The 27,559-nt window shown below is 54.0% G+C and overlaps 1 protein-coding gene across 3 annotated transcripts in view; it reads left to right on the forward strand.

Moving 5' to 3' along the window:
- The window catches only part of XXYLT1 (xyloside xylosyltransferase 1), a 174,084-nt gene that overhangs the window by 1,587 nt on the left and 144,938 nt on the right, over window positions 1-27,559 (forward strand). The window contains exons 1-2 of one of the 3 annotated variants that reach the window (XM_059885276.1): window positions 7,313-7,495; window positions 27,208-27,355. In XM_059885276.1, the coding sequence (XP_059741259.1) occupies window positions 27,265-27,355 (91 nt within the window). In that variant the 5' untranslated portion in view covers window positions 7,313-7,495; window positions 27,208-27,264. 3 annotated transcript variants of the gene reach the window in all.

Here is a 27,559-nt window from a genome sequence, read left to right on the forward strand (position 1 = left end):
GCTTAGTGTTAATGGCCTCAGTTAAATTACATGTCTCCTTTTGACCTAATAGTTGCCCAGAGGGGATCTAAGGTGTGATTTTGGGATAGAAATAATGTGCACTAAATCACTCCAGTCATGTCCGGCTCTATGCGACCCAATGGACTGTAGCCCACCAGGCTCCTCTGTCCAGCGGGATTCCCCAGGCAAGAATACTAGAGTGGGTTGCCATGTCCTCCTCCAAGTGATCTTCCGGACCCAGGGATTGAACCCGTGTCTCCTGTCTCCTGCGTTGGCAGGCGGGTTCTTAGTAGCTGATCTTAAAGGATGGAGACTGGTGGTAGGGGGAGGGGCGGTAAGATTAGTGTACCATGCGTTTGTGCTGGGTGAGTGACTAAGGGGAGCCAGTGCTGGCCTCCTGCAGGGTTCAGGGGCCTGTTGGTGTTTGTTTTTAGCCGCACCACACAGCCTGTGGGATCTGAGTTCCTCGACCTGTGTACCTTGGAGTGGAAGTTAACCAGTGGACCTCCAGGGAACTCCCTTTTTTGTTGTTGTTGTCTACAGAATCAAGTCCTCATTTCTTGGCAGGGCTGTCTGTTGTGGGGCCGGGCTCCTCAGCCAACCTCCTTGTCCTTCCCCTACTAACAGTACTGAATGTGCCTTTACACAAGCTGTACTCTCTGCCCAGAGCGTCCTTCCTTTCTTCCTGGGCCCTTGACCACGGTTTACGTAGTTTTCACCTTCCCCCAGGAATTCCCCCAGAACCGGGGACAGTCTGTGCCCAGCCCTCCACAGCATTCTGTTCCAGCTTTCTGCCATAGCATCCAGTCTATGCCCTGCCCAGAAAAAATGAACCCTTCAGGAACACCCACCAGTCATAGTGAGGCACCTGGTCTGGATTCCATGGTACAGGAGGCCAAGAATCCAGGTCCAGGGTCCACTGTCTGAGCTGGGGTTCTTTCAGCCTGGGGCTCATGCCGATTTCCGTAATTGCAGTGTTGGGAGGTAGGGCCTGGCAGCCTGTTCCGGGTGTTCCTTAGGACTCCATTGTTTTGAGAAATCCTTTGCTAGTTCAAGGGAGAAAAGCAAGAGCCTTTGATCATAGGGCCAGTCTGGATAGAGCTGGGTAACTGCTGGTGACCCCGCCTCCCTTTGCCTCTCAGGGGCATCGGACTCGACTGGTGCTCCAGACACCACCTTGTAGACCAGCACTGTCATTGTTTCACTTTCTGAGTCAGAGGTCACACCCTGGGCCTCTCTGCCCCGTTACTAGGACTCTGCTGTCCCCTTCCTGAGCTCCAGCCACAGTGTCCTGTCATATATCCAACTTTTTCCAGCCTACATGCCTCTGCTTCTTTTGTTCCACCACCAGGATACACTTTCTGTGTGCATCGCTAAGTCTCGCCCGTCTTCAGATACCATTTCCTTGTTGGAGCCATCCAAGGAGCCTCCATTCGAGAGGCACGTCTTCCTCATGTACCTGGCTGGTGCGGTGGACCGCATGCCTTCTTATCTCCGGTGTCTATGCCTGGAACATAGTGGGCACTATAAATACAGGTGTAGGGCAGGTCCAGGCTCAGGGCCGGTTCCCTCCTTGGAGTTTGCGTTTCATGCTCCAACTCTTTCCCTCTGCTGGCCTGGTTCTGACGGTCAGAGCCATCACTCAAGACCTGAGGCAGCTGCAGATGACCTGAAGGAATTGATACCACCCCACCAAGGCATGAGGAATGAGGGTCTGGGGGCTTCCGACTTGATGGCTGTGTTCAGATAAGGGTTTATCATTTTCAGCTAAATGGCTTTTATTCCTTTTATTTTTTGTATGTGAATCTGTTTCCTGTGTGTGACCACAGTCATCTCTGTCCGGCCCTCAGGAGCCCATCATGTATGCTTAAGTCCCCTGAATGACTGAGCATCTGCTGTGTGTCGGACCCTAAAGTCACAACTGCAGGGAACACAGACGGGGCAGGTACAGCCCCTGACACCAGGTACCCATGGTGCTTAGCATCACCCATGTACAGCCTGTCCCATTGCTGAACCTGCTGGATTGGGCACGAGATAGTCCCGAGGGAGGGGGACAGCACTGCGTTTAAACCGCAGGTGGCCAGTGACTATTTGGGTGACGTGGGTGACCCCTCTTTGCGTCTCGGGCCTCCCAGGCCTCCTCTCAAATGAAGATTTAACCCCTACTGCCCTGGGAGAGGTGAGGATCAAGTGCCACCTCGTGTACTGCAGGCAGCCCTGTGCTGCTGTGGCCGTTGTTGTGTGTCCGGTCTCACAACACTCTTCTACTCTGCTGACTTCTGGGAACTCAGCCCTGGCGGGCCCTGTAGCCATTGCCTCCCTGCTTTTTCGGGTGCCAGCCCCCTGCAGAGGCCCAGGGGGACTTTCCTGGTGCTGTGGGCACACCCTCAGGCATACAGCATGATTGCTTCTTGTGCTGTGCTATGCCTCAGATAGTGACCACTCAGAAAGGCCATCTCTGAACCCCTTTTCTGAAGCGGCTGCCACCCTATTAGCCTTCATTATCTTTCCCATCACCTTGTTGGTTGCACACACTCATTTGTTCATTCATTCAACAGAGATTACTGAGCGCTTATCCTGCTGCAGGCTCTCTTCTAGGTGCTGGTGGCCAGCAGGAGCAGAGCCAGGCCCCTGCCCCGTGGAGCTTACATCCCAGGGCTGTAGGGGTGTGGAGGAGCTTGGCCCAAACAAATGAACAGAAGTCCTCACAGAGTGAGTCAGATCATGATCATGTAGAGAAAAGTCAAGGTGGATAAGGACACAGGGAGTGTCCGTGTGTCGGGGTGGGGAGTTGTGGGCTGTTTTGTACAGGTGGGCAGGGAAGCCCTCACAGATCCTGTTAACATCTGAGCAGGGGCTGAAGGAAGCGAGAGGAAGAGCTATTTGAACATCAAGAAACAAGTTTGAGAAAGTCACTACCCTGTTTCCTAGTTTGCATTCTGCCCCTCCCTCCTAGAGTGTCATGTCCACAAGGGCAGGGCATTACTACCCTCTTGGTCTGCTGGGGTGGACAGCCGCCCTGTTAATGCCACCCCTGTTTCTGGCCTGAGTTGGGAGTGACAGACAGACACAGGGACAGGTGCCTCCCATATCTGGAACACAGGCCAGACAGACTTCTGGAGGGACAGGCTGCTCTGGACAGCAGCTGGCCGCCCTTCAGGGAGGGGCAGACTGTTCAAGGCTAATCCCAGAGGAGAAGAGAACCAGACAGGCCTGCTTCTCACTGCAGTTTCTCCTCTTTCCCTGAGGGAGGCGGTAACATGTCAGGTGGGGAAAGGAGGGCTGGGGAGCTGCAGGAGGTGGGGAGTGCTGGTCTACTGGGGCACAGATGGCGTGAGACAATGGATGGTGTTCTCTCTTCCTCCATCACTGTTACATTTTTAGCACAGTTCCTGGCACATTCTAGGCTCTCAGAAATATTTTATAGTCGACTGATTGATAGCTGTATTAATTAAACCTGAGAAATCACAGAAGGGTTCTTGGTGTGCTGCCCCTGGTACATCAAACTTCAGCCATCTCAGAGCACGAGGCTGGGTTGGTCCATCTCCAGATGACAAGTTAGGAACAGGAAGGAGGCCTTGTGCTTTCTACACTTAAAAGTGACCACTAGATTCCAGGAGGAGCGGGCTGGGGACTTGGGGTAACGAGACAAAAGTTAAATCTCGTTGCACACCTTTTTTGAATTTGTAGTTTCTTTTATTGCAAAAGGAAAACTGTGAGTCGCTTTGAAAAGCCCCAGCTCATAGTTGAGGCTCTAAAGAAGCCTGAGGGTAAAAACCTCAATGCTGGCTTCTCAGTGAAGCTAATGACAAACAGGTGACATTGCAACGCAGATTCCCCCGCCTGTCATGGCAGCAGGTACCTTGACCAGAAGAAAACTTTTGACTAAGTTATGACCATCTGGGAAAGAAGTGATCAAAGAAGTGTATCCTCAAGTAAGATGCTCTTTGAAAAGACTAGATGACATTTTATACTCTAAAATTTAGAGAATTTACCAAATGCAATGGAACTCTTAAATTATAATACATTTATGATACAACTGTAGTAATGTACCAGTGTATGTTTCTCATGGGAAACTTCAGTCATGGATCTGTAGGGAAGAACTTTGTATAGTATTATTGTATCATGCACAAAGTCCATCCATAACTAAGAGCAGCGATCGTCATGTATACCTGATACCTGGGTGAGCTGGGCTTCCCTGGTGGCTCAGTGGTAAAGAACCTGCCTGAAATGCAGGAAACTCAGGTTTGATCCCTGGATCAGGGAGATCCCCTGGAGGAGAGCATGGCAACCCAGTATTCTTGCCGGGGAAATCCCACGGACACAGGAGCTTAGTGGGCTATGGTCCATGGGGTCACAGAGAGTAGGACACGACTAAAGCTGCTGAGCACAGCGTGCACTGGGTGATTTGCAAATACTGTGGGGGCTTCAGTGCATGAATGAAATGTTCCAGCTTAGGGTAACAGTCATTCTTCATGATCACTTGACTGTTTTCTGTTCCAGTAGGTCATTTTTGAAAGACCGATGATTACATTTTCTTGCAATTCAAAAAGCTTGAGATATAATTCATGTCCCATGAAATTCACCCTTTAAAATACACAATTCAACAAAACTTGAAAAATTTGAGACCTCCCTTCCTATGACACTGTCACAGATCATTGACATGCAGTTCTATCATGATGTCATTAGAATCAGAAATACATCTAATTAGCAGCTTTGTAGATAGCTTAATATTAAAAAATACACAGTGGTTTTTAACACATTCACCAACTTGTTCAGTTATGATCACTAATTCCAGAGCATTTCATCACCCCAGAAAAGAAGCTGTACCATCAGCACTCATTCCCCTTTCACCCTTTCCTCTCAGCCCTGGCACCCACGAACCTGCTTTCTATAAATTTGCTTGTTCTGAACATTTCATATAAATAGACCTTTACTTCTGACTTCTTTCACTTAGCGTGATGCTTTTAAGGTTCATGTTGTGTATGTGGCAGTACTTCATGCCTTTTTAGTGTTGAATAATATTCTGTTGTATGGCTGTACCACATTTTTACTTATTTATTCATTAGTTGATGGACATTTGAGTTTCTGCTTTTTGGCTATTATGAATAAATTGCTGTGAATATTCATTTACAAATTTTTGTGTGGATATGTTTTCAGATCTCTTGGGTATATACCTGGGTGTGGAAGGGCTTGGTGACTGTGAGGAGCTGCCAGACTTTTCCAGTGTATTGTTATTTTACATTCCCGTCAGCTGTGTGTGAGGGTTCCAATTTCTCCACATGCTCACCAGCACTTGTTGTCTGTCTTGATTATTGCCATCTTACTGGGTGTGAGGTAGCATCTCATTGTGGTTCTGATTTTCATTTCCCTAATGACTAAAGATGAGATGATCACACATTGATAAGGACAGCCAAATAAATATATTGGGGATTTTTCTTACATATTTAAGGGCTTCCCTGATAGCTCAGTTGGTAAAGAATCCGCCTGCAATGCGGGAGACCTGGGTTGGGAAGATCCCCTGGAGTAGGGAAAGGCTACTCACTACAGTATTCTGGCCTAGAGAATTCCACGGACTCTATAGTCCATGGGGTCGCAAAGAGTCGGATACGACTGAGCAACTTTTGCTTTCGCTTTTGCTTACTTAGGCTGCTTCCCAGGTGGCTCAGATGGTAAAAGTGTCAGCCTGCAGTGTGGGAGACCCGGGTTCGATCCCTGGGTCGGGAAGATCCCCTGGAGAAGACAATGGCAACCCATTCCAGTACTCTTGCCTGGAAAACTCCATGGACGGAGGAGCCTGGTAGGCTATAGTCCATGGATTTGCAAAGAGTTGGACATGATGAGCAACTTCACTTCACTTACGTATTTACCAGGATACATTTTGCAAGAAATACTAGGTATCTTGACTCTTCCTGCACATCCTGAAAGATGTTATAACATCTCTGGAAACACTTTTTACTGAAGGACAAGGTTTGGAAATTTCTGAGGTGTTTAGTAACTTTTGGGGCTTTCCTTTGGGATCAGCTGGTAAAGAATCCTCCCGCAATGTGGGAGACCTCGGTTCGATCACTGGGTTGGGAAGATCCCCTGGAGACGGGAAAGGCTACCCACTCCAGTATTCTGGCCTGGAGAATTCCATGGACTGTATAGTCCATGGGGTTGCAAAGAGTTGGACACGACTGCGCAGCTTTCACTTTAGTGATGCTATACCTAAAATCAATGAGGTGGTAGTAGTATAAATACTTGATTAGGAGAATTGTAACAATATTTGTTCAGCACTTTAGAGCTTAAGAAAGTGCTTGCACAAATGTTTCACCTGAGCATCACTGTGACTGGTGAAGGAGCCTCTAAGGCTGAGACATCGGTGCTTTGCTTGAGCTCCCACACTAAGAAGTGGGGCTGGACTGTGATATGTGCTTTGGGGAGTAGGAGGCAGGACAAGACAGGGAGCCATTGAGGGGCACAATCTGTATCATCCCCCTGCCCAGATTCCCCGAATAAACATTCAGTCTGAATAAAGACTGTGCTTGCTGCCATCATCGCTTTGCAGAGCCTTGCAGAATCACCAAGCATTGGAGCAAGCAGGAAACTCTGACCCTCTGGGTGCAGTGTCCTCCCAGTGAGCTGATAGATTAGCTGATAGATCCTGGGCAGCAGGGCAGTGACTTACTCAGTGTACACAGGGCTGGGGTTAGAATCAGCCTGGGCCCTTCCATCTTCTATTTGAGTGTCAGTGTTTTCAGCGGCCTCTCTAAAGCCCAGGGCAGAGTGGACAGGATACAGGGTCGTTTTCACCATCCCAGTGGAGTTTCTTCCGGTGTTTCCAAGGATCCCTCAGGCTGGAAAGGGGAGTGGAGGCACCTCTCTGACCTTTGGCAGGCCAAACCTCTGCTGTTCCCTCGGGGCCAGCTTTACAGCTGTCCAGTGCCTGAGACCACCAGAGAGTTAGTTTTGGGTGAGCTGTAACATTGCTCCCAGGGAAACCACGTGGTGTGTCACCTGTTTGGGGGTGCACGCTGGGGCCGGTTTGAGGGCTAGCATCAGCGCGCCGGCCTCCCAGGCCAGAAGGAGGAGGAGCTGCAGGAAGGCAGCCCACACTGGACCACCTCCTTGCTGGTCACCGCATCCTCCCCGACAGCCAGTAGGGGGAGAGCTTGCCCTGCAGCTCCCGGGCAGAGTCACCTCTTCTGCCCATCGCGCCGCGTGCAGCGCCACGCACGGCCACTGGAGGGCACCGCCGCCCCGCGTTTGCTTGGCCCGAGTCCGGGCCCTTCTCTGCCTCTCCTTCCACTGAGGAAGCCTGGGGCGCAATCCTAGCTGTTTTTGTTCATTCTCCACGAGCGTCCCCCTTGCTCACTGCCTCCGCCACAACGCCGCTCCGTGTTTTAGAAAGGAAGAACGAAATGAAAGGCAATCTGTCTGGCGGTTATGGGTAGTCATTTCCTTCCCGCGCCGGGTGTAAGCCTGTTTTGATCAGGCCCTTTGGAAAAAGCGGGTGAGAAGCAAGCTGGGAAGGTTTGATTCTGGACGGGGAAGGCTGCAGCGCTTCCCTGCGGCATAGAAGGAAGAGTGTGGATGGGCGGTGCGGTGTGCTCCTCCTTGGTCCGTGCCCCATGAGCACTGTTCCGGGGCAGCCTCTCAGCCTCCAGGGTGCCTCCTTTGTCCAGTCTGGGGTGCTCATCACGCCTAGCATGGACCCTCTGGTGAAGGGAGGGGAACTGTGTCTCTTGGAGCAGCTTGAGGGTGGAGTCTCTCTCACCTTGGATAAGTTCACCAGAGCCCCAGGGTTTTACATTGTGTCCATGCCCCCAGGTATCCAGGCTCTTAGTGGGGACTTGGGCAAGGGGACCGCGTAGTAAAGAGGGTGCCTGTTGACCTGGGTGCTGGACCTGACGGGACCCTTGTTGCCTAATTGCGGGGAGCCTCCGTGTCCTCAGCCGTCAGATGGGCTTGGATCCCCTCTTCACACCCTTCCTGGTCCAGGGCTCTTGCCTTGGCCTTGGGACTGCTCCCACTGGCCTGTGGGTTGCTTGGGGTTGGTCAGGATGGTCAGGCCTGGCCCGGAGAGGCAGCCCTGTGCTCTCCTTCCTGTTTCAGGTGCCTGTTCTGAGCAGCTGAGCCAGGCCCTGTAGGCTGGCGCAAAGCCTGCTGTTAACTTAATGTCTTTTAAATTAAAGTCATTTGATTTATTTATTGGGATAATTATTGTCGAGCCGCTCCAATTAAGTGGTCCCCGTGCTGGTGGGTCAGTGTGTCCTAGAGGCTCTGGAGCCCTGTGCTGGTCCAGGGTGCACTTTACTCTCCTTGGGCCTCCTCTTCCTCTCCTGGCTGGAGCTTCCCACCCTTCCCTCCACTAGCCAGGTTTGTCCTGTGCCCACCAGGGACAGGCCCCTGGGCAGGAGTGCGTAGTTCGGGACTTGACACCTGGACTCAAATGCAGTCTGTGACATTTGGGGACAGTGTAACCCCTCTCAGCCTCCGACCTCCCCAGAGGGCCTTACCAGGGTGGTTATAAGGTGAAAATGGGCACCACTGGGCCCCGGCACACGGCAGGTGGTTAGTTAGCGGTGGCTGCTACTTGTGGTACCTGAGTCGGCATTGCGGGGCGGAGCCTTTTCTCATCAGTTTGGAAGGCTGGCACCTATTGGTTCAATTGGAGAGCAGTGATGGGAGTTTGAAAATCAGAGTTCTGTACAGATTTATTTCAAGGTGTCTCAGTCTGTTTAGGCTATTGTGACAAAATACTGGTGGCTTATAAACAATTTCCTGTGACTAATCAATTTCTGACCACCACGTCCCCCTTCCGCACGTGCCCAGCACAGGTCTGGCTCTGGGCAGAGGCTCAGCAAATGCTAGCTTGCTTTGGCCTGTGTTCTGGAGCAGGTGCTGCTGTTTCTTATCAGGATGGGGAAGCTGGTCTGTGTTTTGCTGTGCCTTCTGTGTGAAGGTTCCTTTCTAGAAGCTCCAATTCTAGAAGTTCTAGAAGGTTCCAGCATTTTATTTAACTCTTCTTAATGGTGTTTTCTCGATCTGATTATACACAGCAATTGTTCATAATCTTTTTGGGAATTCAGCAAAGTATAAACTGTAAGTGATTTTGAAAAGCCAGGAGACCCGAATCCCCCAGAGCTTACTCATTTCCTTTTCCCACCCATCTCTTTGAGTAGGGTCTTGGGCCTCACCCTCTGGGGTCCACACCCCGTCAGCTGCTGTGAGGGGGCCCTGTTGTACCAGATTAGCACGGCAGTCCAGGACACGGGCTCCGTGAGACCTGCCCAGACAGTCAGACTCCTTGAGTCCTGGTTACTGTGGGATTGTGAATGGGCTTCACCGGCTCTGGCAGGTGGACGGTGGGTTAGTCATCGTTTGAAAACTTGTACAGGATTCAGCAGAGTACATGCTTTGTTCTGCACAGCCCCGGCCACCCCTGTCTGGGGAACAGGAAGACATGGGGTAGGGGATACCAGGGTGTCTGGGGCTGGTTTTGTGAGGATGGAGGGGCTGTCTGTGGGTGTCAGGGAACTTGGGATGGCACTCATCGTAATGGGACCCTCCCAGTCTTGCAGAGGAGGGAAGCGAGGCAGCTGGGGCAGCAGAGTGGCTTGTGTTCTGTACCTGGCCGGAGAGTCATGATCAGAAGGTGGGGCAGTGGGAGCCACAGGGCCTGTGAGGCCCACCCGCTCGGTGCTGGTGGCTGCCGTGTAGCTGTGCTCACCGAGCTGCCTGGAGTCGCGGGAGCCCCTTTGAGCCTCTGGGACTTTGCTCAGGTGCTTCCTCTCCTGAACGCCCAGCCCGCCCTTTATCTGGTTAACTCCTTTCACCCTTCAAGATTAGGCTCAGCTGGGTGCCGATAACGTGGGGAGGCTGTTCCTGACCACCCCACCCTGCGTTGGCCCTCCTCTCCCTAGTGGCGCTGTGCTGAAGTTGGCTCCTGGGCAATTACTCCTGGGGGCCGGGCTGTCTTCCTTCCTCCCGAGTCTGGGGACGTGGTGTAGCACAGGGCCTGGTGTGGGGTCCGACCCAGCAAGAGCCTGCCAGGTGGGCTCAGGTGGTCGGTCGAGTGCCCCTCTCCTAGATATCCCGTGCGCGTGCTCCCGCAAGGAGGACAGGGATGGGGACAGTGTGGGTCCCTGGCATCCAGAGAGGCCTCTTGATCTAGATGACATCTTCCTCATACCTTTTAATGCTGGTCCTCCAGACAGGAAGGTGTCCGGTCTGAAGCCAGCTGGGAAGACCCAGGTGTGTGTTGGAGACGTCTTCCTGGGTTTCAGAACTCTCCCCGTGTGTTACTATGCAGGGCTGCTGATGCTGGTCTGGAGGAGGTGGGAGGGATCGGCCTCTCTCTCCCCTTATGCAGGCAAGGGCAGGGGGCAGCAGTGGCTGCTTGGTCTGCCCAGAGCCCCCAGTGGGTGAGCCTGGAGCCTCTCTGGTAAGCCGCCCAGCCCCTGCCCATCGGCTCACTCTCTGAGTCCTACCCAGGGAGCCTGATCCTGGGTCCTGGGGCTCTCCCTGATCCCAGCTTCCTCTGGCAAGGCTTCCAGTGTCCCTGAGCCTCAGTTTCTCATCTGTGAGATGGCAGGCGCATACTAGCCCTGAGTGATATTCCACAGCTTCTTACTGACATGTTGAAACTGGACACGGAAAGTTGTAAAACACGTGTCCTTTCCAGGCTTTCCCAAGTGGGAGGATGGGAGACTGGAGGAGACTTGACGCCGTTGTTCATCTCTTTCTGGGGTCGCCCCGCCAAGTCCTGCTCGCCGATTCTACTTTGCTCCTCTGGGAGATACTGGTTGATTTCCTGGCCACTGCCGCGAGCCAGGCTGCACCTCGAGCCAGGGGACGGGGTGTGGAAGCTCCCTCAGGGGTCTCCCAGCGCCAGTGTTGCTCTTGCACAGGTGGCATCAGTTGAGTGGCGGGCCGCTGCTGGACTCTATCTTCCTTCTCTTCCTCAGTCCTGGGAGGAGGGAGGGCTTCTCCCCGAGGAAGAGGTTTCCCAGGTGAGGATCCCGAGCCCAAAGCAGGTTCAGAGCTTGGGCTCTGAGGCATGGAGCCGGGGTGGGAGCTGACCTTTCTGGCTGGTGAGCTCTGGGCGCTAAGCCCTGTGCTGTCAGTTCTGGGGCTTCATTCCAGGCCCTCCAAACAGGGGGTGCTGTAGGAGAGCTGGTGTCCCCCCAGGAGGGTTCCCACGGTGCCCTCTGCTCGCGGGGGCCTCACACACGTGGCCTCTTCCTCTCGTCACCGGGTGCTGTGAGGAGAGCAGGTCCCCTCAACCTGCTCACAGTGGGTCTCTTATTCCTCCTCCAAGTTCCTGAGAACCAGCCAGGGGGCCTCTGTAGAGGATGTGGCCTGTGTGGTGTGTTGTTTGGAGCCTCACTTCCCTCTTGTGGCAGCAGGTCCAAGAGGTCAGGGCTGGAGGCAGCTGGAAAGGCTGTGAAGTCCTGTCCCCTTCTGTTAACGTGTGAGGAAATGGGCCCAGAGACGCCGAGTGATGGCTCAAGGCCACACAGCGGTCAGCGGACGGGGTCTGGGACCCGCTTTCCCTCCCGTGCTGACTCCCTGCCTGCTGTCCGTTCTGTTTGTTCTGAAGCCAATTCCTGGGCCGCGCTGGTCTCGGTGTGTCCTTAGCTGAGACAGCCATCAGATCTCACCCACCTGTGACTGCCTGTGTTTTGTGTACGCTGAATGGCCTCGCTGCCTGATCCACTGAGCTGAGTGGATCCAGAGTCCAGCTGATGGGGAGGCTTCAGATGCAGGCCCCAGGGCCTTCGGAGAGGCTCCCACTGTCCTGTGGCCGGCCTACGCGGGGCCCCGAGGCAGGCTGAGCCTGTGTGAGAGTGTTTGGAGGGGGACTGAGCGTGTGTAAGTGTGTGTGTGTGTGTGTGTGTGTGTGTGTGTGTGTGTGTAGAGGGGCTGAGCCTGTGTGTGTGGAGGTGGGAACTGAGTCTGTGTGAGTGTGTATCTGTCACTGAGAGTGTGTAAGTGTGTGTGTGTGGAGGAGGGCTGAGCCTGTGTGAGTGTGTGTGGAGGGGGGCTGAGCCTGTGTGAGTGTGTGTGTGTTGAGGGGGTGGGGCTGGTAGGATCCCATGGCTGTCCCCTGCCTGAGTCTGTGAGTGTGTGGAGGGTGGCTGAGTGTGTATGTGTGTGTGTGGTGGGGTGAGGCTGAGCCTGTGTGAGTGTGTGTGTGGAGGGGGGTTGAATGTGTGAGTGTGTGTGTGGAGGGGGGCTGAGAGTGTGTGTGTGTGTGTTGGGGGTGGGGCTGACAGGATCCCACTGCTGTCCGCTGCCTGAGCCTGTGTGTGTGTGGTGGGGTGGGGCTGAGCCTGTGTGAGTGTGTGTGGAGCGGGGCTGAGTGTGTGTGTGTGTGTGTTGGGGAGGTGGGGCTGATAGGATCCCACTTCTGTCCCCTGCCTGAGTCTGTGAGTGTGTGGAGGGGGGCTGAGTGTGTGAATGTGTGTGTGGAGGGGGGCTGAGCCTGTGTGTGAGTGTGTGTGTGGAGGGGGGCTGTGTGTGTGTGTGTTGGGGGTGGGGCTGATAGGATCTCACTACTGTTCCCTGAGTCTGTGTGTGTGTGAATGTGTGGAGGGCAGCTGAGTGTGAGTGTGTGTGTGGAGGGGGGCTGTGTGTGTGTGTGTGTGTGGTGGGGTGAGGCTGAGCCTGTGTGAGTGTGTGTGTGGGGGGCTGAGCCTGTGTGTGTGTGAGTGTGTGTGGACAGGGGGCTGAGGCTGTGTGAGTGTGTATCTGTCACTGAGCGTGTGTAAGTGTGTGTGTGTGTAGGAGGACTAAGCCTGTGTGAGTGTGTGTGTGTGTGTTGGGGGGTGGGGCTGATAGGATCTCACTGCTGTCTCCTGCCTGAGTCTATGTGTGTGTGAGTGTGTGGAGGGGGGCTGAGTGTGTGTGTGTGTGTGGAGGGGGGCTGTGTGTGTGTGATGGGGTGAGGCTGAGCCTGTGTGAGTGTGTGTGGAGGGGGGCTGAGTGTGTGTGTGTGTGTGGTGGGATGAGGCTGAACCTGTGTGAGTATGTGTGAAGGGGGACTGAGTGTGTGTGTGTTGGGGGGCTGAGTGTGTGTGTGGAGGGGGGCTGAGTGTGTGTGGAGGGGGGCTGAGTGCGTGTGTGTGTGTGTGTGTGTGTGTGTTGGGGGTGGGGCTGATAGGATCTCACTGCTGTTCCCTGCCTGAGTCTGTGTGTGTGTGAGTGTTTGGAGGACAGCTGAGTGTGTGTGTGTGGGGGGGGGGTGAGGCTGAGCCTGTGTGTGAGTGTGTGTGTGGTGGGGTGAGGCTGAGCCTGTGTGAGTGTGTGTGTGGGGGGCTGAGCCAGTGTGAGTGTGTGTGGACGGGGGGCTGAGCCTGTGTGAGTGTGTATCTGTCACTGAGCGTGTGTAAGTGTGTGTGTGTGTAGAAGGGCTAAGCCTGTGTGAGTGTGTGTGTGTGTTGGGGGGTGGGGCTGATAGGATCCCACTGCTGTCCCCCGCCTGAGTCTGTGTGTGTGTGTGTGTGTGTGTGTGTGTGTGTGTGTGTGGTGGGCTGAGGCTGAGCCTGTGTGAGTGTGTATGTGTTGGGGGATGGGGCTGATGGGATCCCACTTCTGTCCCCCACCGGAGTCTATGTGTGAGTGTGTGTGTGCAGAGGGGCTGTGTGTGTGAGTGTGTGTGTGGAGGGCGGCTGAGCCTGTGTGTGTGTGAGTGTGTGTGTGTTGGGGGATGGGGCTGATGGGATCCCACTGCTGTCCCCTGCCTGAGTCTGCACCCTGTCAAGCCCAGTCCTGCTGTGTCACAGGGTCTCTGGGCACCAGGAAATGGGCTCCCCGCTGTGGGAGCTGACATCGTGACGCAGTAGGCACTCTGGTATCTCTCTCTGGTTTACCATCCACCTGGCCCACCTGGAGAGTCCACCCTCTGGAGCCCTGTTGCCTGAGCGGGTCTCGGTGGTGCCTCTGTCCTCCCCTGCTGCCTGCAGACTGGTGAGGCTGCCAGGTGAGAGGCCCTGGCAGCAGGCTCTGCGTTGGTTCTCCCCACTCCGGGTGCAGCCTGGCACAGGGATGGGCAGGAGCTTCTCGGATGAGCGTGGCGTGGGCTTCAGACAGGACTGGGAGGGCCCCAGGCCCACCTGATCCCTCTGGGAGGCAGTGGGGCGTGGTCTGCCTTCTCCGAGCAACTTCCTCACCCACACAGGGGCACGGCACTGCACCCCGCCTCAACATGTTGTCGTGGGCATGAAACGACATGACTTAATGTGTCTAGAGGACCCGTGTGTGACCAGTAGAGTGGACTAGGGGTCTGCGGTGGACCTGAGGCACGGGGGCCCCCTCCTCCATGAAGCCCATCCAGGTCTGCCTCCTGCCCCCCAGCGGCAGTACGCTCTCTGGGTCCGCCCCCTGGAAACCCCCTCATGGCCTGCCTCGCTGGACTGCACCTGCCCATCCTGTGTCCCAGGTCAGATCCTGGTGTAGGTGGCCATGCCCCGGCCTGGGCTGTGCGGGCTGGCTGCCTGGATGCTCAGGTTTGTCTTACAAAAGGGCCAAGTTTGGCACAGAGGTGGCCTGGGCTGCACACTTCTATTATGTTCGGTGTAGGTACTGAGTGAGAGGGTGACTGAGCCATGGGACCCGCCGAGCTGCCTTATCCCCCTGTGACACCCACCTCTCTCAGAGTGGGGGAGGGACAAGCTTTCTGCTCACGAGAGCAGCTCGTGGGAAGGAGACCTCGCTCTGAAGGCACCCTGGAGGGAGGTGGATCTGTGCCCTATGGTTGGCAGGGCAAGCTGCTGGCGATTTTGGCTGCTGCTGATCTGTGTTAAGATGAGTTTAACTTGTGGCCAGTGTGGAGTGAGACTTTGGTCCTGGTCCCCAGGGATGGGCACTGCTGACACCTGAAACACGGCCGAAGTTTCAGATCCCTGATCGCCCACCTACTCGGGGTCCGGTTGTGCTGTAGGTCACTCAGCCAGGAGCAGGCAATGAATAGACGGGGTGTGGGTCCCCAGCTACTTGCTGCCAGCCTCGGGGGCACAGGTCACCTGCAGTCCACAGTGGACAGGGCTCCCTGTCCACAGACAAGCTCCTCAGCTTGTCTGAGAGTCTTACTTCCATGGGTTCCTGTCTAAAACCAGCCTGATTAATGACCCCCTTTGGCAGCGGGGGCTGGGGTGTTACACAGAGTGTGGTGAGCAGTGTTGGCAGAGGAAGTGAGGTGTTAGGGGGTCAGTTGTATTTAGTTGTCTGTACTTCTGACTCCTTGAGCAGCTTTTGCTTTGGCCAGAAATGTGAGCAACTAAAGTTGGTCATTGATATGGATCTCAGAGGGTCGCACAACTTTTGAGAGCAAATGTGGAATGAAAGCGTTCCTCTTTACTACGGGGAAAGCTCTGTCTCAAGTCCCTGGTCTAGGAGGTGAAATAGGATCTTGCTGTCTCACTGCCTGTTCTCAGGAGCTGTTGACATACAGCCCTGTTCTGTGATGTGCTCAGCATCTGGAAGGGATTTCCAGATGTCTCTGGGGGATCTGTTAGAGCCTGGAAACATGGGAGTTTTCTTGCAGCCCCGTGAGAGTATTCAGCTCTGAGGAATCAAGAGTCCTGGGCCTTCGGGGGAGTGAGGTTGCTCCCACTTTTTTGTCATCACAAACATTGCTGCTGTGACCATTTGGGTGACCATCTGCAGACAGAGACGAGCTTGAGCTTCTCCAGTCTTCACACCTGGAAGGGTCTTCCCTGGTCCGGGGGTCTGTGCACCTTCCTGGATGCTGCTCAGTGCTTCCCTGGCGCGGTGGTCCCCATGCCAGCTCCGAGTTCTGCCGAGGACCTGGTGTAGACTCCCCTTTCCTGGGTGGGTCTGGATGCCTTTGTTTTGGGAAGTGGAGACTGCGGGCAGCTTTGTGGGCAGACTCGCATGTTCTCGGTGCCACTGCAAGCCTTCTGGTCGAGTGGAGACCTGACCTGCTCTTCCCCAGCATTTCCTGAGTCTCTTAGAGGAGGTACCTCCAGCTGCAAGTGCAGCGCCTCTGTCTCGGGGGCCTGGCTTCAGGACTGGCTGCCACTGGCCATGTAACGGGGGGAGACAGCCACACCCCTCTTTGGACCTCACTGTCCCTCTCTGAGACGTGAGGGCTTGAATCAGTGACTTTACATATAGGCTCTTGGCTCTGTCCGTGTTGCTCACCCACTTTGGATTTTGTGACTTGCAGAGGGGTCCCCACTGTTGTGGGCACAGCTGTGGGCCTGAGCTGTGGCAACTGGCAGGTCAGGGTGGAGGCTGAGGGCTGCCTTGCAGGGCGGCAGAGGCCTGGCCCTCACCAGTACCTGGCTGTGCCCTCTGTGGAACAGTCTGTGTGCTCACACAGCTTGAGGGAAGGGCCAAATTCCAGTGCTTATTATGACCAACCTAGATAGCATATTCAAAAGCAGAGACATTACTTTGCCAACAAAGGTCCATCTAGTCAAGGCTATGGTTTTTCCAGTAGTCATGTATGGATGTGAGAGTTGGACTGTGAAGAAGGCTGAGTGCCGAAGAATTGATGCTTTTGAACTGTGGTGTTGGAGAAGACTCTTGTGAGTCCCTTGGACAGCAAGGAGATACAACCAGTCCATTCTGAAGGAGATCAGCCCTGGGATTTCTTTGGAAGGAATGATGGTAAAGCTGAAACTGCAGTACTTTGGCCACCTCATGCGAAGAGTTGACTCATTTGAAAAGACTCTGATGCTGGGAGGGATTGGGGGCAGGAGGAGAAGGGGACGACAGAGGATGAGATGGCTGGATGGCATCACCGACTCGATGGACGTGAGTCTGAGTGAACTCTGGGAGCTTGTGATGGACAGGGAGGCCTGGCGTGCTGCGATTCATGGGGTCGCAAAGAGTCGGACACGACTGAGTGAGTGAACTGAACTGAAGGCCAGAGCAGATGAATGGTGACGGAGGGAAGCCAAGCTGCGCTGCTGGCCCTGGGGGACCTCACCTCCAGAGGCAGAGGGGCGCTGCTCTCTTTCTGAGGCCTGTGTGAGCCCAGGTGGCGTTGCTGCCGGGTGAAATCCCCATGGAGCAGTATTTACCGTGTGCCTGGGAGTGTCTGCTCTGTCCCAGGGCACTGATACACACGGGTGTGTCCGTGAAGAGAGGGAGAGTCAGAGCCCTGCCCTTGTGGAGCAGACCTGGGAGGAAGAGGACTGAATGAGCCAGTGATACTTGTCTGCTTTGCTGCCTGGGACACCGGGAAATAGGGGCTTGAAACTGGGTGGGGTTCGTTTCGTCTCTTGGTTGTTCCTTGAGAAGCAGATGAGTGCATTGTACCGCCTCCTCGGAGGTGAGTTAGGAGGTTTAGCAGGATGAGGGGGCTGCGAGGCTGTTGCAGTCTTTAGGTGGGAAGTGGGGGCTCTGTCACTGAGAAGGTGGCATTGGGCCAGAGACCTGGCAGAGTGAGGGAGCTGGGAGAGCGTCTGGGTGCCTGGTGGTTTGAGGAACAGCAGAGAGGGGCCGGGGGCTGCAGTGAAGTCGCTGGGGTCGGGGGACGTGGCAGGGATGGGGCAGTCCTCGCGGGAGGCCCGTGAGAGCTCTGGCTTTGTCGGAGTGATGGGAGGGGCCACTTCTGGGTTTTGAGCAGAGAAGGGTCACTCTGGCTGCTGTGTGGACCGCGTGAAGAGGAGACCTGTCAGCAGGAGGCCAGAGAGAGGATGCTGGTCTGAGTAGGTGGAAGCTGGGGGGCTGTCGGGTACAGGGGCGGGATGCTGGGCCCATCCAGGAGAAGGGTTCTCTACGCTAGAGTTAATTCAGACGTGGGCCTGTGGCCTCGAGAGGGCTGTCAACAACATGTGCCTCTCCAACAGAGCTGGGGTTGTGGTGTTTTCATTTAACACTGAATTTTCCTAACAGTAGGATCCAGTTTTCTACAAAATAAGCAAAAGAAAAAGCATGAGAGAGAAATAAGGGACAAAAGAAGAGCGGGAAGGAGAGCAGTGACCCTGCAGCGTGCGCGTGTGCTCAGTCGCTCAGTGGCATCCGACTCCTTGTCTCCCCGTGGAGTGTAACTTGCCAGACACCTCTTTCTCACTCGTTGGGACTCTGCCCTTGGTGAGGGGACAAAATAAGAAAAGTGGAATGAGGGCAGGCCACGGGGGTGGTTGCCTTGCCATTCTGGAATCAGAAGAGCCTGGGCTCACAGCTGGGCCTTGGCCACCGTCCACCACGTCCCCTGGGACGGGTGACTTCGCCTCTCCAAGCAGCCACGGCCACCTCCTTCATCAGGGGCGTGGTGTTGGTGGCGGCCGGCTGCTGGACTCGTGCTTGTCCACGTTGCTTCCTGACCCTTGCTTGGTTTTGTCCCTTTGTGGCCCTACGGTGAGCAGATGCCGGTTCCTCGAGTGGCAGGGCGCAGAGCAGTGCTGGGAGTGGGGCGTGGCGGGAGGACTGTCTTAGCTGGAGGTTAAGGCGGGGACTCAGGAGACCCAGTCCTGACGTCAGCGTGTGTGACCTTGGGGAGGCAGAGACTCAGCCCGTGGACGCCTCCTGGCCGCCAGTACTGCTCTCGGCATTTTAAACACATCACCTCACCCTCAGATGGAGGCAGTGGACGTGAGCAGAGTCCCCAGAGTCAGGCCATTGACTCTTTCCTTCACGGTTTTTGCCAATATCCTAGAACTGCCTGCAGCATCAGCTGCTTAATATGTATTTTAAATCGACTCACTTTTTTTCCTCTTAGCCTCTCCTTAGGTGATATCTGTGAAATCATAGTTCTAAAGTGTTTTAATTTTTGCAGTGTTTTACATATCAAAGTAAGTCTGTGAGTATTAAAGTGGTTAGTCTCTGTGCTCCTTCAGAAGTCCTGTTTGTCCCCTCCGGAACCGATGCCGCATCTTGGGGAGCATTGAGCCAGGGCCTTTCAGGAAGCTTAGGTGTGGCAGCACCAGGAGATGATGGACACTGTCCTGGTTGCATGGAGCTCAGCTGCGCGCTCCGGGGGCCACGGTGCTCTTGGGCGCCTACTGTGTCCCCACCCCAGAAAGCCAGGAGGGGAGGAGGATCACGTGATCTGAGGGGGATGTGGGAGACCTGGCTGAGGCCACCTTCCTGCCTGCTCGATGGAGACAGGAAGCTGGCTCAGTGCGTCCCTTGGGTGTCACTCACGTAAAACAGCAGTGTTCTTTGGGAGGTCACAGGTCATGGGAGATGGCCACACAAAAAAGAAGAAGTCAAGGGATCTGGTGGATAAGACCTGACAGCCCTACAGCTGGCCGACTCCTTGGTGTGTGGGCGAGCTGGGACACTTACCCTAAGATTTCACAAAGCAGACCTTGCGACTGCAGGGTCACTGGGGCTTCCGAGGTGGCTCTGTGGTAAAGAGTCTGCCTGCCAATGCAAGGTTCGATCCCTGGGTCGGGAAGATCCCCTGGAGAAGGAAATGGCAACCCACTCCAGTGTTCTTTCCTGGGAACAGGTGTCTGGCAAGTTACACTCCGGGGGGTCACAAGGAGTCAGATACAGCAGAGCGACTGAGCACACACACGCGCTGCAGGGTCACTGCTCTCCTTCCCGCTCTTCTTCTGTCCCTTCTCTCTCGTGCTTTTTCTTTTGCTTATTTTATAGAAAACTGGATCCTACTGTTAGGAAAATTCATTGTTAAATGAAAACAACCCAAACCTCAAATTTATAAAAGAAGTGAACTAAGGAATGATTATACCTACTGCGTACAGATTATTTGAGCTCACTAAACAAAATCTTTAGTAAGTGCTGGAAAAGATAGGGAGTGACCGGCTGCCTGCAAGAGTGCTGCTCAGGGCTGAGAGATGGGCCCTGGGAGCGGGAGGCAGGGCGGCAGGTGGTGGGGCTGGCCATGGCGCTGTGGGCATGGGATGCACTGCACTGTAGAAATCATAGGTTTGTGCCCAGGGGCCCTCCAGCTGTGTCATGATATCTGCACGGGCATGTGGCCTGTGTGATGGCACTGCTAGCTGGTCACGGACATGTGCAGACCTCCCCCCTACCCCTTTTGCCTTCAGCATTGCCCTGGAGGGCATCTGGGCCCACTTCTCTGTCTCTCTCCCCTCCTCTCAGTGTGTGGTCTTCTCTTGGGTCCTTCCTCACCCTCCATCCCCGTGACTTGCCGTGACCCCTGGTGGTCATCCTGGAAGTCCACTTGGAAGGCCCAGGTGTTTGAAGGTCTGAGAGCAGAGCACATACAAGACAGACAAGCTTTTTCTTGCGTATCCTTCTGTGTGTAACCTCTGTACCTTGCTCTGCTAACAAGGTCTTCATCTCATCATCTCCTTGCCCAGATGGGGGTAAGGAGGTGAGGATGGGCAAGGGGGAATCCAAGTTGGTGCCATCATCTGGGCACCCAGAGGGGCTGGCTCCAGTTCCTGAGCCCGGGGCCCATTCTCCTCCAGACACGACAGGCTGCTCTTCCTCGATTTCTTGTTGGGCTCCTGAAAAGTGTCAGTCGCTCAGTCATGTCCATCTCTTTGTGACTCCATGGACTGTAGCCTGCCAGGCACCTCTGTCCATGGAATTCTTCAGGCAAGATTACTGAACTGGGTAGCCATTCCCTTCTCCAGGGGATCTTTCCAAACCAGGGATCGAACCTGGGTCTCCTGCATTGCAGGCAGATTCTATACCGTCCGAGCCACCAGGGAAGCCCTCCTGAGTCAAAAGACAATTGACGTCTCAAAGAGGGAGGAGGTTTATTGTAACCATTTATCCTTATGCCATTACAGGCAAGAAAATGGAACAAGGTGGGAAACTGCGTGGGGTAGAGGGTGGGACTGGGGAGAATGACCAGCATGTGTGGAAGGTGGTATGAATTCCCCACACCCTCGTCCCTGAGCAGAAGCCCACAGATCCTTCAGCTCCTCCCCGCCGTTTGCCACCTTGTCCCTCTTACATTCTATTTTCTCCTCGTTCTGTCCTGCTCTGGTTGACTGAGGTTTTGGAGACCTGGAATGTGGCCCATCTCTGTTGAGGTGGTGATCTGTGCTCTGGAGAAAATAAGTCTGGTAATTGAATAGCCAGGAGTGCGGTGGGGTGGAGCAGGGGGAGTAGCTTCCGTTTTGGTTGGGAAACTCTCAGGAGGTGACATACGAACTGGCACCGGAAGAGCTGGAAGGACACAGCTGTGCTTGACTCTAAGGGAGAGCATTGTGAGCAGAGGGAACCAGTGGTGCGAAGGCCGTGAAGTGGAAATGTGCTGGCATGTTTGTGGGATTGAAAGGCTGCCAGTCTGTTAGCAGATTTTTCTTTCCATCCTAAAAATATTCATCGTGTTTTCACATTCATCATTGATGTTCTTGAGAAAACAGAATTTTTTTTCCCCCCCAGGGAATCATTTGCCTGCAGCTCTTGTTGGAATTGATTACTAAGACCACCCAAACTAGGATCACACTGGTGGGAGCTGACCAGCCTATGGGGGGACCCACTCAGCCCTCATGCAGTTGGAGTGCTGCAGAGCCAGGCAGCTCCGATTATTGCTGTATCGTGACTTGGGCTGTTTATTACAGAAGGTATTTTTTGTATCAAATCAAGGTATTCTTGCCTGGGAAAGGCATTTGAGCACTCGTAGAACAGGGTGATTAGATCAGCTGTCCTTTACTGAGTTCCTATTGCATTCCTCACAAAAGCCTGGAGACCAGCAGCATGATTCTCTCCTATTTTCAGATGGGGTAGTTTTGGGGTTTTGACAGAGGTTGCCAGGTGATGAAGTGTGGACTTAGCATCTGATCCCAGAACTGCCCGCAGACCCAGCTGGGCACTCCAGCACACGTGAGATTCCACCCCAGACTGGTGTGCACGGAGCAGGGTGATAGCTGTCGTGGGCTCTCTCCTGTCAAGTCCAGAAGCTGGCACTGCAGCTCTCCTGCCCAGTGCTCTGGGAGGCCCCTGGGAGAAGCAGGCGCCTGTTGGCTGTTCCTGCAGTGCCTGGATCCCGCAATGAGAGCAGACTTCCCGGAGTGCTGTGCTGTCTGTCTGCCCTCCGGCAGCTCCTCCAGGGACAGCTGGGCCCAGGGAGGTGACATGGCCATCCTTGGTGGCCCTGTGCCTGCCGCCCTTCAGACAGGCCTTGGTGTTTCCTGGAAGCCTGGTGTCTCCCTGGGCGCAGGGCCCGCCCCACCACCTCCCTTCTTGGCTCCAAGAGCTCTGTGTGACCTGATTCGTAGTGGGCGTGCCGAGTGATACATGAGTTTTCTCTTCCAGGCTGAGCTACGGCTTGGCATGGCTCTGTCCCCAGTGGACATTTAGTGGAGCAGTGGTCTGGCTCTTCAGGCCTGTCTGTGCCATTGAGCCCGGGGCCAGACATCTGCCCCTGCCTGTCACCAGGCTGTGCCGTTCTGGGTGCTTTGGCCTCCCCATGTTGGAGAAGGTGTTGTATGTAATGGATATGAGGCAAACGTCCCTTCTCCCCCATCCCCAGGCTGTCCTTTGCAAGAGAGATGTCTTTCCAGTCTCTTATTTTACGTGGCACTCTCTCGGTTACATGCTTTATTTTGAACAACAAAGTACAGCTTGAGACCACCTTAGCCTGAAGCATTAATTACTGAATATGGGTGCTCCTAGAATTCTCTTGACAGACTTCATTAAAGGTAAAAGGAAGCCGAAAAATTTAACAGAGATTTAGCCACTGTGTCTGGGATTTTGATCTCATAATTATAAATGTGGAATATTGATATAAGGGATCCTTTTAAAGTGGCTGCAAATATCTGGTTATAGGCTGGTGAAAAAACCAACTGCCTTAATGGTATGGACATTGGTTCTCTAGGGCTGGGAGAGATGCCATTTCTGGTGACAACATCCCACACAGATTTATAAGGGGCTGTATCTGAAACATCTTGAATGGATGATTGGATGATGTGTTCTGGAAAACTGCTCTGAATGACTCAACTTGACTCTGGGGTTGGTAAAGACATTCGTGTTGAGGCGCACATGAAGGGTTTGGAAAAATTCAATTTGTAAGGTGTGTAGTAGATGGAAATAATCATGAATAAGATTTTTATAATTTAAAATATGTACATATAAATTGGGCTTCCCTGGTAGCTCAGACGGTAAAGCGTCTGCCTACAATGCGGGAGACCCGGGTTTGATCCCTGGGTCAGGAAGAAGAGAAAGGAGAAGGAAATGGCAACCCATTCCAGTATTCATGCCTGGAAAATCCCGTGGACCAAGGAGCATGGTGGGCTACAGTCCGTGGGGTTGTAAAGAGTCGGACGCAACTGAGTGACTTCACTTTCACATACATAAATTAATAAAAGTTGCACATAAGATTTGGCTTTTTAATCTACATCTCTAAAAAAATTGTAGTCAGTTGCTGTAAACTGTCATCTTGGATCTTCTCGTGGGTCAGCTGCCTTCATTATGGGAGTCACCCTGTGGCCCTGGGTTTCTGGGTTATGTGGTATTTCTTCCTGCGGCCCCTGAAGTGGGGGATCTGAAAAGGAGGGGCAGAGGGAGGGGTAGCAGGAGGGGAGCGTGTTCTCTGCCCCCTCCCTCTTTTTTTCTCTCTTCCATCACTCTTGCTTTGATCACCGCTGCCAGGCACTAGCCCCTGGCTGGGCTGGGGGGCTTCAGAGAGTGCCAGACTCTGAGCCCACCCTCAGGAGACCACAGTTTACAAACCTGTTTGAGATCCTGGCAGGCCTGGCGCTTTGATTCACGCTTGCAGTGTCTGTGCTTTGCTTCTTGCTGCAGAAAGTGTATTCCATGGAACATAATAATTTATCCTTAAGTAGATTTATTATATGAAATATTCATTGGAGCTGGCTTCTCCGTACAGCGTTTGGAACAACGTACCCAGTACAGTTTGTCCTCATAAATCTATTAATGCTGATGGGATGTAATTGTCTCCTGTGAAGCTTTGGGGTGAGACGGGGGCCTGGGGAGGGGAGGGAGCCGGCTGCTGCTCGCTGTCTCTCCCCCATGGCTTGGCCGTGGTGGACTCTGTTCTGAGTGTGTGTGGGTACACATCCATTTTTTTCTCTTCCTTTTTAATGAATGCAGAGGCTTCCATTTCTGAGGGCCCTCTTGTCAGCTTCCAGCTTCTTGTCAAATTCCAGTTTCTAGCAGTTGTTAGAGGTGTAATGAGGCTCAGAGGGAAAAGCCGGCTCATGAGTGAAGGCTGATCTGTGAGCAGAGGGAGTTCAGGGGACCAAGGAGGGGCTGGGTATGTGCGTGCATGTGTGTGTGCATGTGTGTGTGCGTGTAGTATTCTATCACAGAGGAAGCTCAGGGGACCAAGGAGGGGCTGTGTCTGTGTGGGTGCACGTGTGCAGAATGCTAACACTTTGGATTGAATGAAGCATGGCAACCCCTGAGCTAGGTGCTTTATCTGCTTGTCCCAGGTGGTCCTTATAGGCGGCGAGGTGTTGTCGTTCCTGTGTTATCCATGAAGAAACTGAGGCCCACTCGAGGCTCCGAGAGGTCTAGTAGCTTGGGTAGAATGCAGCTTATTAAGTTCAGCGAGCCTGTCCTCATGGCCTGGGGCTTTCCCAGGGCCCCGAGCGCCCCAGATCCTGGCCTCCAGGAGTGCCCCATCCAGCCAGTGCAGAAGCGGGACCTGCAGAGGAGACAGATGGGAAGTGGAGCCTCCCTCCTTGTGACACAGGGTGCTCAGGACAGCCTGACACATTGTGGGAAGCCGTGGGGAGGCCAGAAGTGGGTGTCTGAGCAAGAGTGGAAGACTGGCTGGAGTTTACCTGGCACATGGTGGCTGGGAGAGGTTGTTCCAGACGGTGCAAAGAGCAGGGGCAAACACGTAGGACGCAGGACACCAGGGTGTGGTGGGCAGGGCGGAGACTGCCTGGTTCAGTTCCCCTCAGTGCCCAGGGAGGGGAGGGCTGAAGGGCAGCTGGAACCACTAGTGTGGGGCCTTGCTGGGGCATTTGGACTGTGACCCGGGGCTCTGAGGAGCCAGTGGAAGTTTTGAAGCCAAAGATGAAGAGAAATAAATTTGCATATTTGGAAAATTCATCTTTCATTACAACAGAGACTGGTTTGGAGGGCGCAAGACAGGAGGTGGGGAAGCCTGTGAAGTTTGTGGTGCCCCTGCAGCCAGGATGTCAGGGGAGCAATGTGTGTGGGGTTGTCAAGGCCAAAGCCCTAGTTTGGTACCTGTGTTGAGAAACAGCAGAACTGGTCTGGATTCCACATCCCAGGTTGGAAAAGAAAGTGAAACTGAAAGTCGTTCAGTTGTGTCCAAGTCTTCGTGACCCCATGCACTATACAGTCTGTGGAATTCTCCAGGCCAGAATACTGGAGTGGGTAGCCGTTCCCTTCTCCAGGGCATCCTCCTAACCCAGGGCTGGAACCCAGGTCTCCTGCATTGCAGGTGGATTCTTTACTGGCTGAGCTACCAGGGAAGCCCAGGTTGAGAGGTCACAGAAAGGGGAAAAAGTCAAAGGGGGGGAAAAAAAGTCAGAAAAAGGATAAAGGCAAACAGTGCATTAGGAGACAAATGACAAGAAGTTGTAAAAAGACTTTTATGAAGAGATAAAAAATTTAAAGGCTTACAGATAGGGAATGATGAGGGCTAACACAGTATAAAAGATTTTTTTGTTTAATAGTGTTTTAGAAATTTAAGTGGATCTGAGAATAAAAAGGAAACACTTAAATGAGTTAAGACAAAAACAGATTTCTGGCTAAAAGCAGAACCTAAAGTAGGGGGGAGCAGACGGGACAGCTGGCCACTGAGGGGCCGTGAGGTGCTTGTTCTAGCCATCTGAGCGCTGACAGCTCTGGGGCTGCAGGCTTGGGTGTGGCACCGAGGGCTGGCCCGGGAGGAACCTGGGCAGGTGGAGGGAAAGGGCAGAGGTAAGTGACAAAATGGAGCCTACCTGCTCGGGGACTTCTCGGGCACTGCCCACATCTGTCATTTCTCTTGCAGCAGGGCTGCTGACAGTGTCTGCAAGCCAGACAGGGGCCTCGTGTGGCTCCTCCTTTCATGGTTGGCACCCTGTTCAGACAGGTCCTTGACCCTAGAGTCGAGGTGGTGGCCACCTCGCAGGCTCATCCTGTCCTGTTAGCTGCCAAGGAAGATGGAAGTGGAAAGTCATCCGCAGATCTCGTGGGAGGAGGAGGAGGGGCATCTGGGCTCTGGCCTGGGTGCATTTATTGAGCTCCTCTGTGTGCAGTGGAATGTACTGGGTGTTGCGGGGCACACAGAGCAACAGGGAAGACTTGCAAGACGTATGTGAGCAGAGTGCATGGTAATCTGGTGTCTCATGTGAGGCTGGGGCTCTCTGTGGGATGGGCTGATCATCTGGAATAATGTCAAACAAGGGAAACTGATTCAGGAGGCTCTCATGTCTCCTTTAATTGCTGATCTTGCTGATGTTTTCCTCTATGGGTCACTGTTAAGGAAAAGAGGAGCTGTGTGGAGCTGAAAGAGTGTGAGACTTGGAGTCTGGAAGCCACGGTTCAGTTCTGGCTCTGCCAGTTGTTAGCTCTGTGATCTTGAATGAGTGTAACATCTCTGAGTACCTACTTTCTCAGCTGTAGTTGGATGTCTGCCTGCTGAAGGCCAGGTTGTAGTGGGGATCTATGTGTGTATGAGAGTGTTTCATAAACTGCAGAGCTCTGTGACAGAGCCGCTAGTGACATCTCTAGACTCTGCGTGTTTTGAGGAAGGTGGTGCCTGGTTTCTCCTGATACCTCTCTCAGCACCTCCAGAGTGTCTGGGACACTCAAGAAATGGTAGTTGAGTCAATGGATGAGTTGACTGCATCTCCAGGCATTTTTCAGATTTCATTTTCTAGTGGCCAGACCCTCTCCCTGTCACACTGTTGGGCAGGGAGGTGGAACGTCTGACTGCAATGCAGAACATGTATAGTGGCCTCCAGGCGATGCTGGAGCCAGTGCCAGGCCCCTAGACTTGCTGAGGGTCCTCACTTCGTGACCAGACCCTTTAACTTGGTTTCCAGTCTCTGGGCACAGGGCTTCCTCCAGTGTGGGGCAGTTTGAAGCGCAGAAGCAGAGGCAGACTGGGGGCAGCGCCCATTCCCTGGCGCCCACTCCTCTTCCACTGTGCCCCACGTGTCTGCCTACGCACCCTCGCACTTGGTGTCCCATCCCCATTGCTGGACTCTGCTGACTCCCCACTGCTCCCCGTTTCCTTAGCTCTTAGGGATTCCATGTCCCTCTCTTGTGGGCCCTGGAGAGGCCATATCTGTCCTGTCCACGGCCCGTGTGTGTGCTGGGGCCCCGCCTGGGGTGCTCACTCTTGCTGTTCCCTGTGCCCTCCCGCAGGTCGTCTTCCACGATGTTGGCGTGCTGACAGACAAGCTCTTCCCTGTCGTGGAGGCCATGCAGAAGCACTTCAGTGCTGGCTCTGGGACCTACTACAGCGACTCCATCTTCTTCCTCTCAGTGGCCATGCATCAGATCATGCCCAAAGGTAACCTGAGCAGTGGGGCAGCGGGCCCTGGGCTGTGACTTTGCATCTGTTTTCCCGGCTCCAGCACTGCTGGTGCCCTGTATCAGAGAGCAGACAGAGCTCTACTCCACACGATAGAGAGGGCAGGGGGCAGCCACGCCCTCCATGTACAGCGCTCCCTGCACAGAGACTCCAGGGCAGGGCCCTGGGCTGCACAGCTCCCAG

This window comes from Bos taurus, chromosome 1, assembly GCF_002263795.3.
Source record: "Bos taurus isolate L1 Dominette 01449 registration number 42190680 breed Hereford chromosome 1, ARS-UCD2.0, whole genome shotgun sequence".
Classification (NCBI taxonomy): Eukaryota; Metazoa; Chordata; class Mammalia; order Artiodactyla; family Bovidae; genus Bos; species Bos taurus.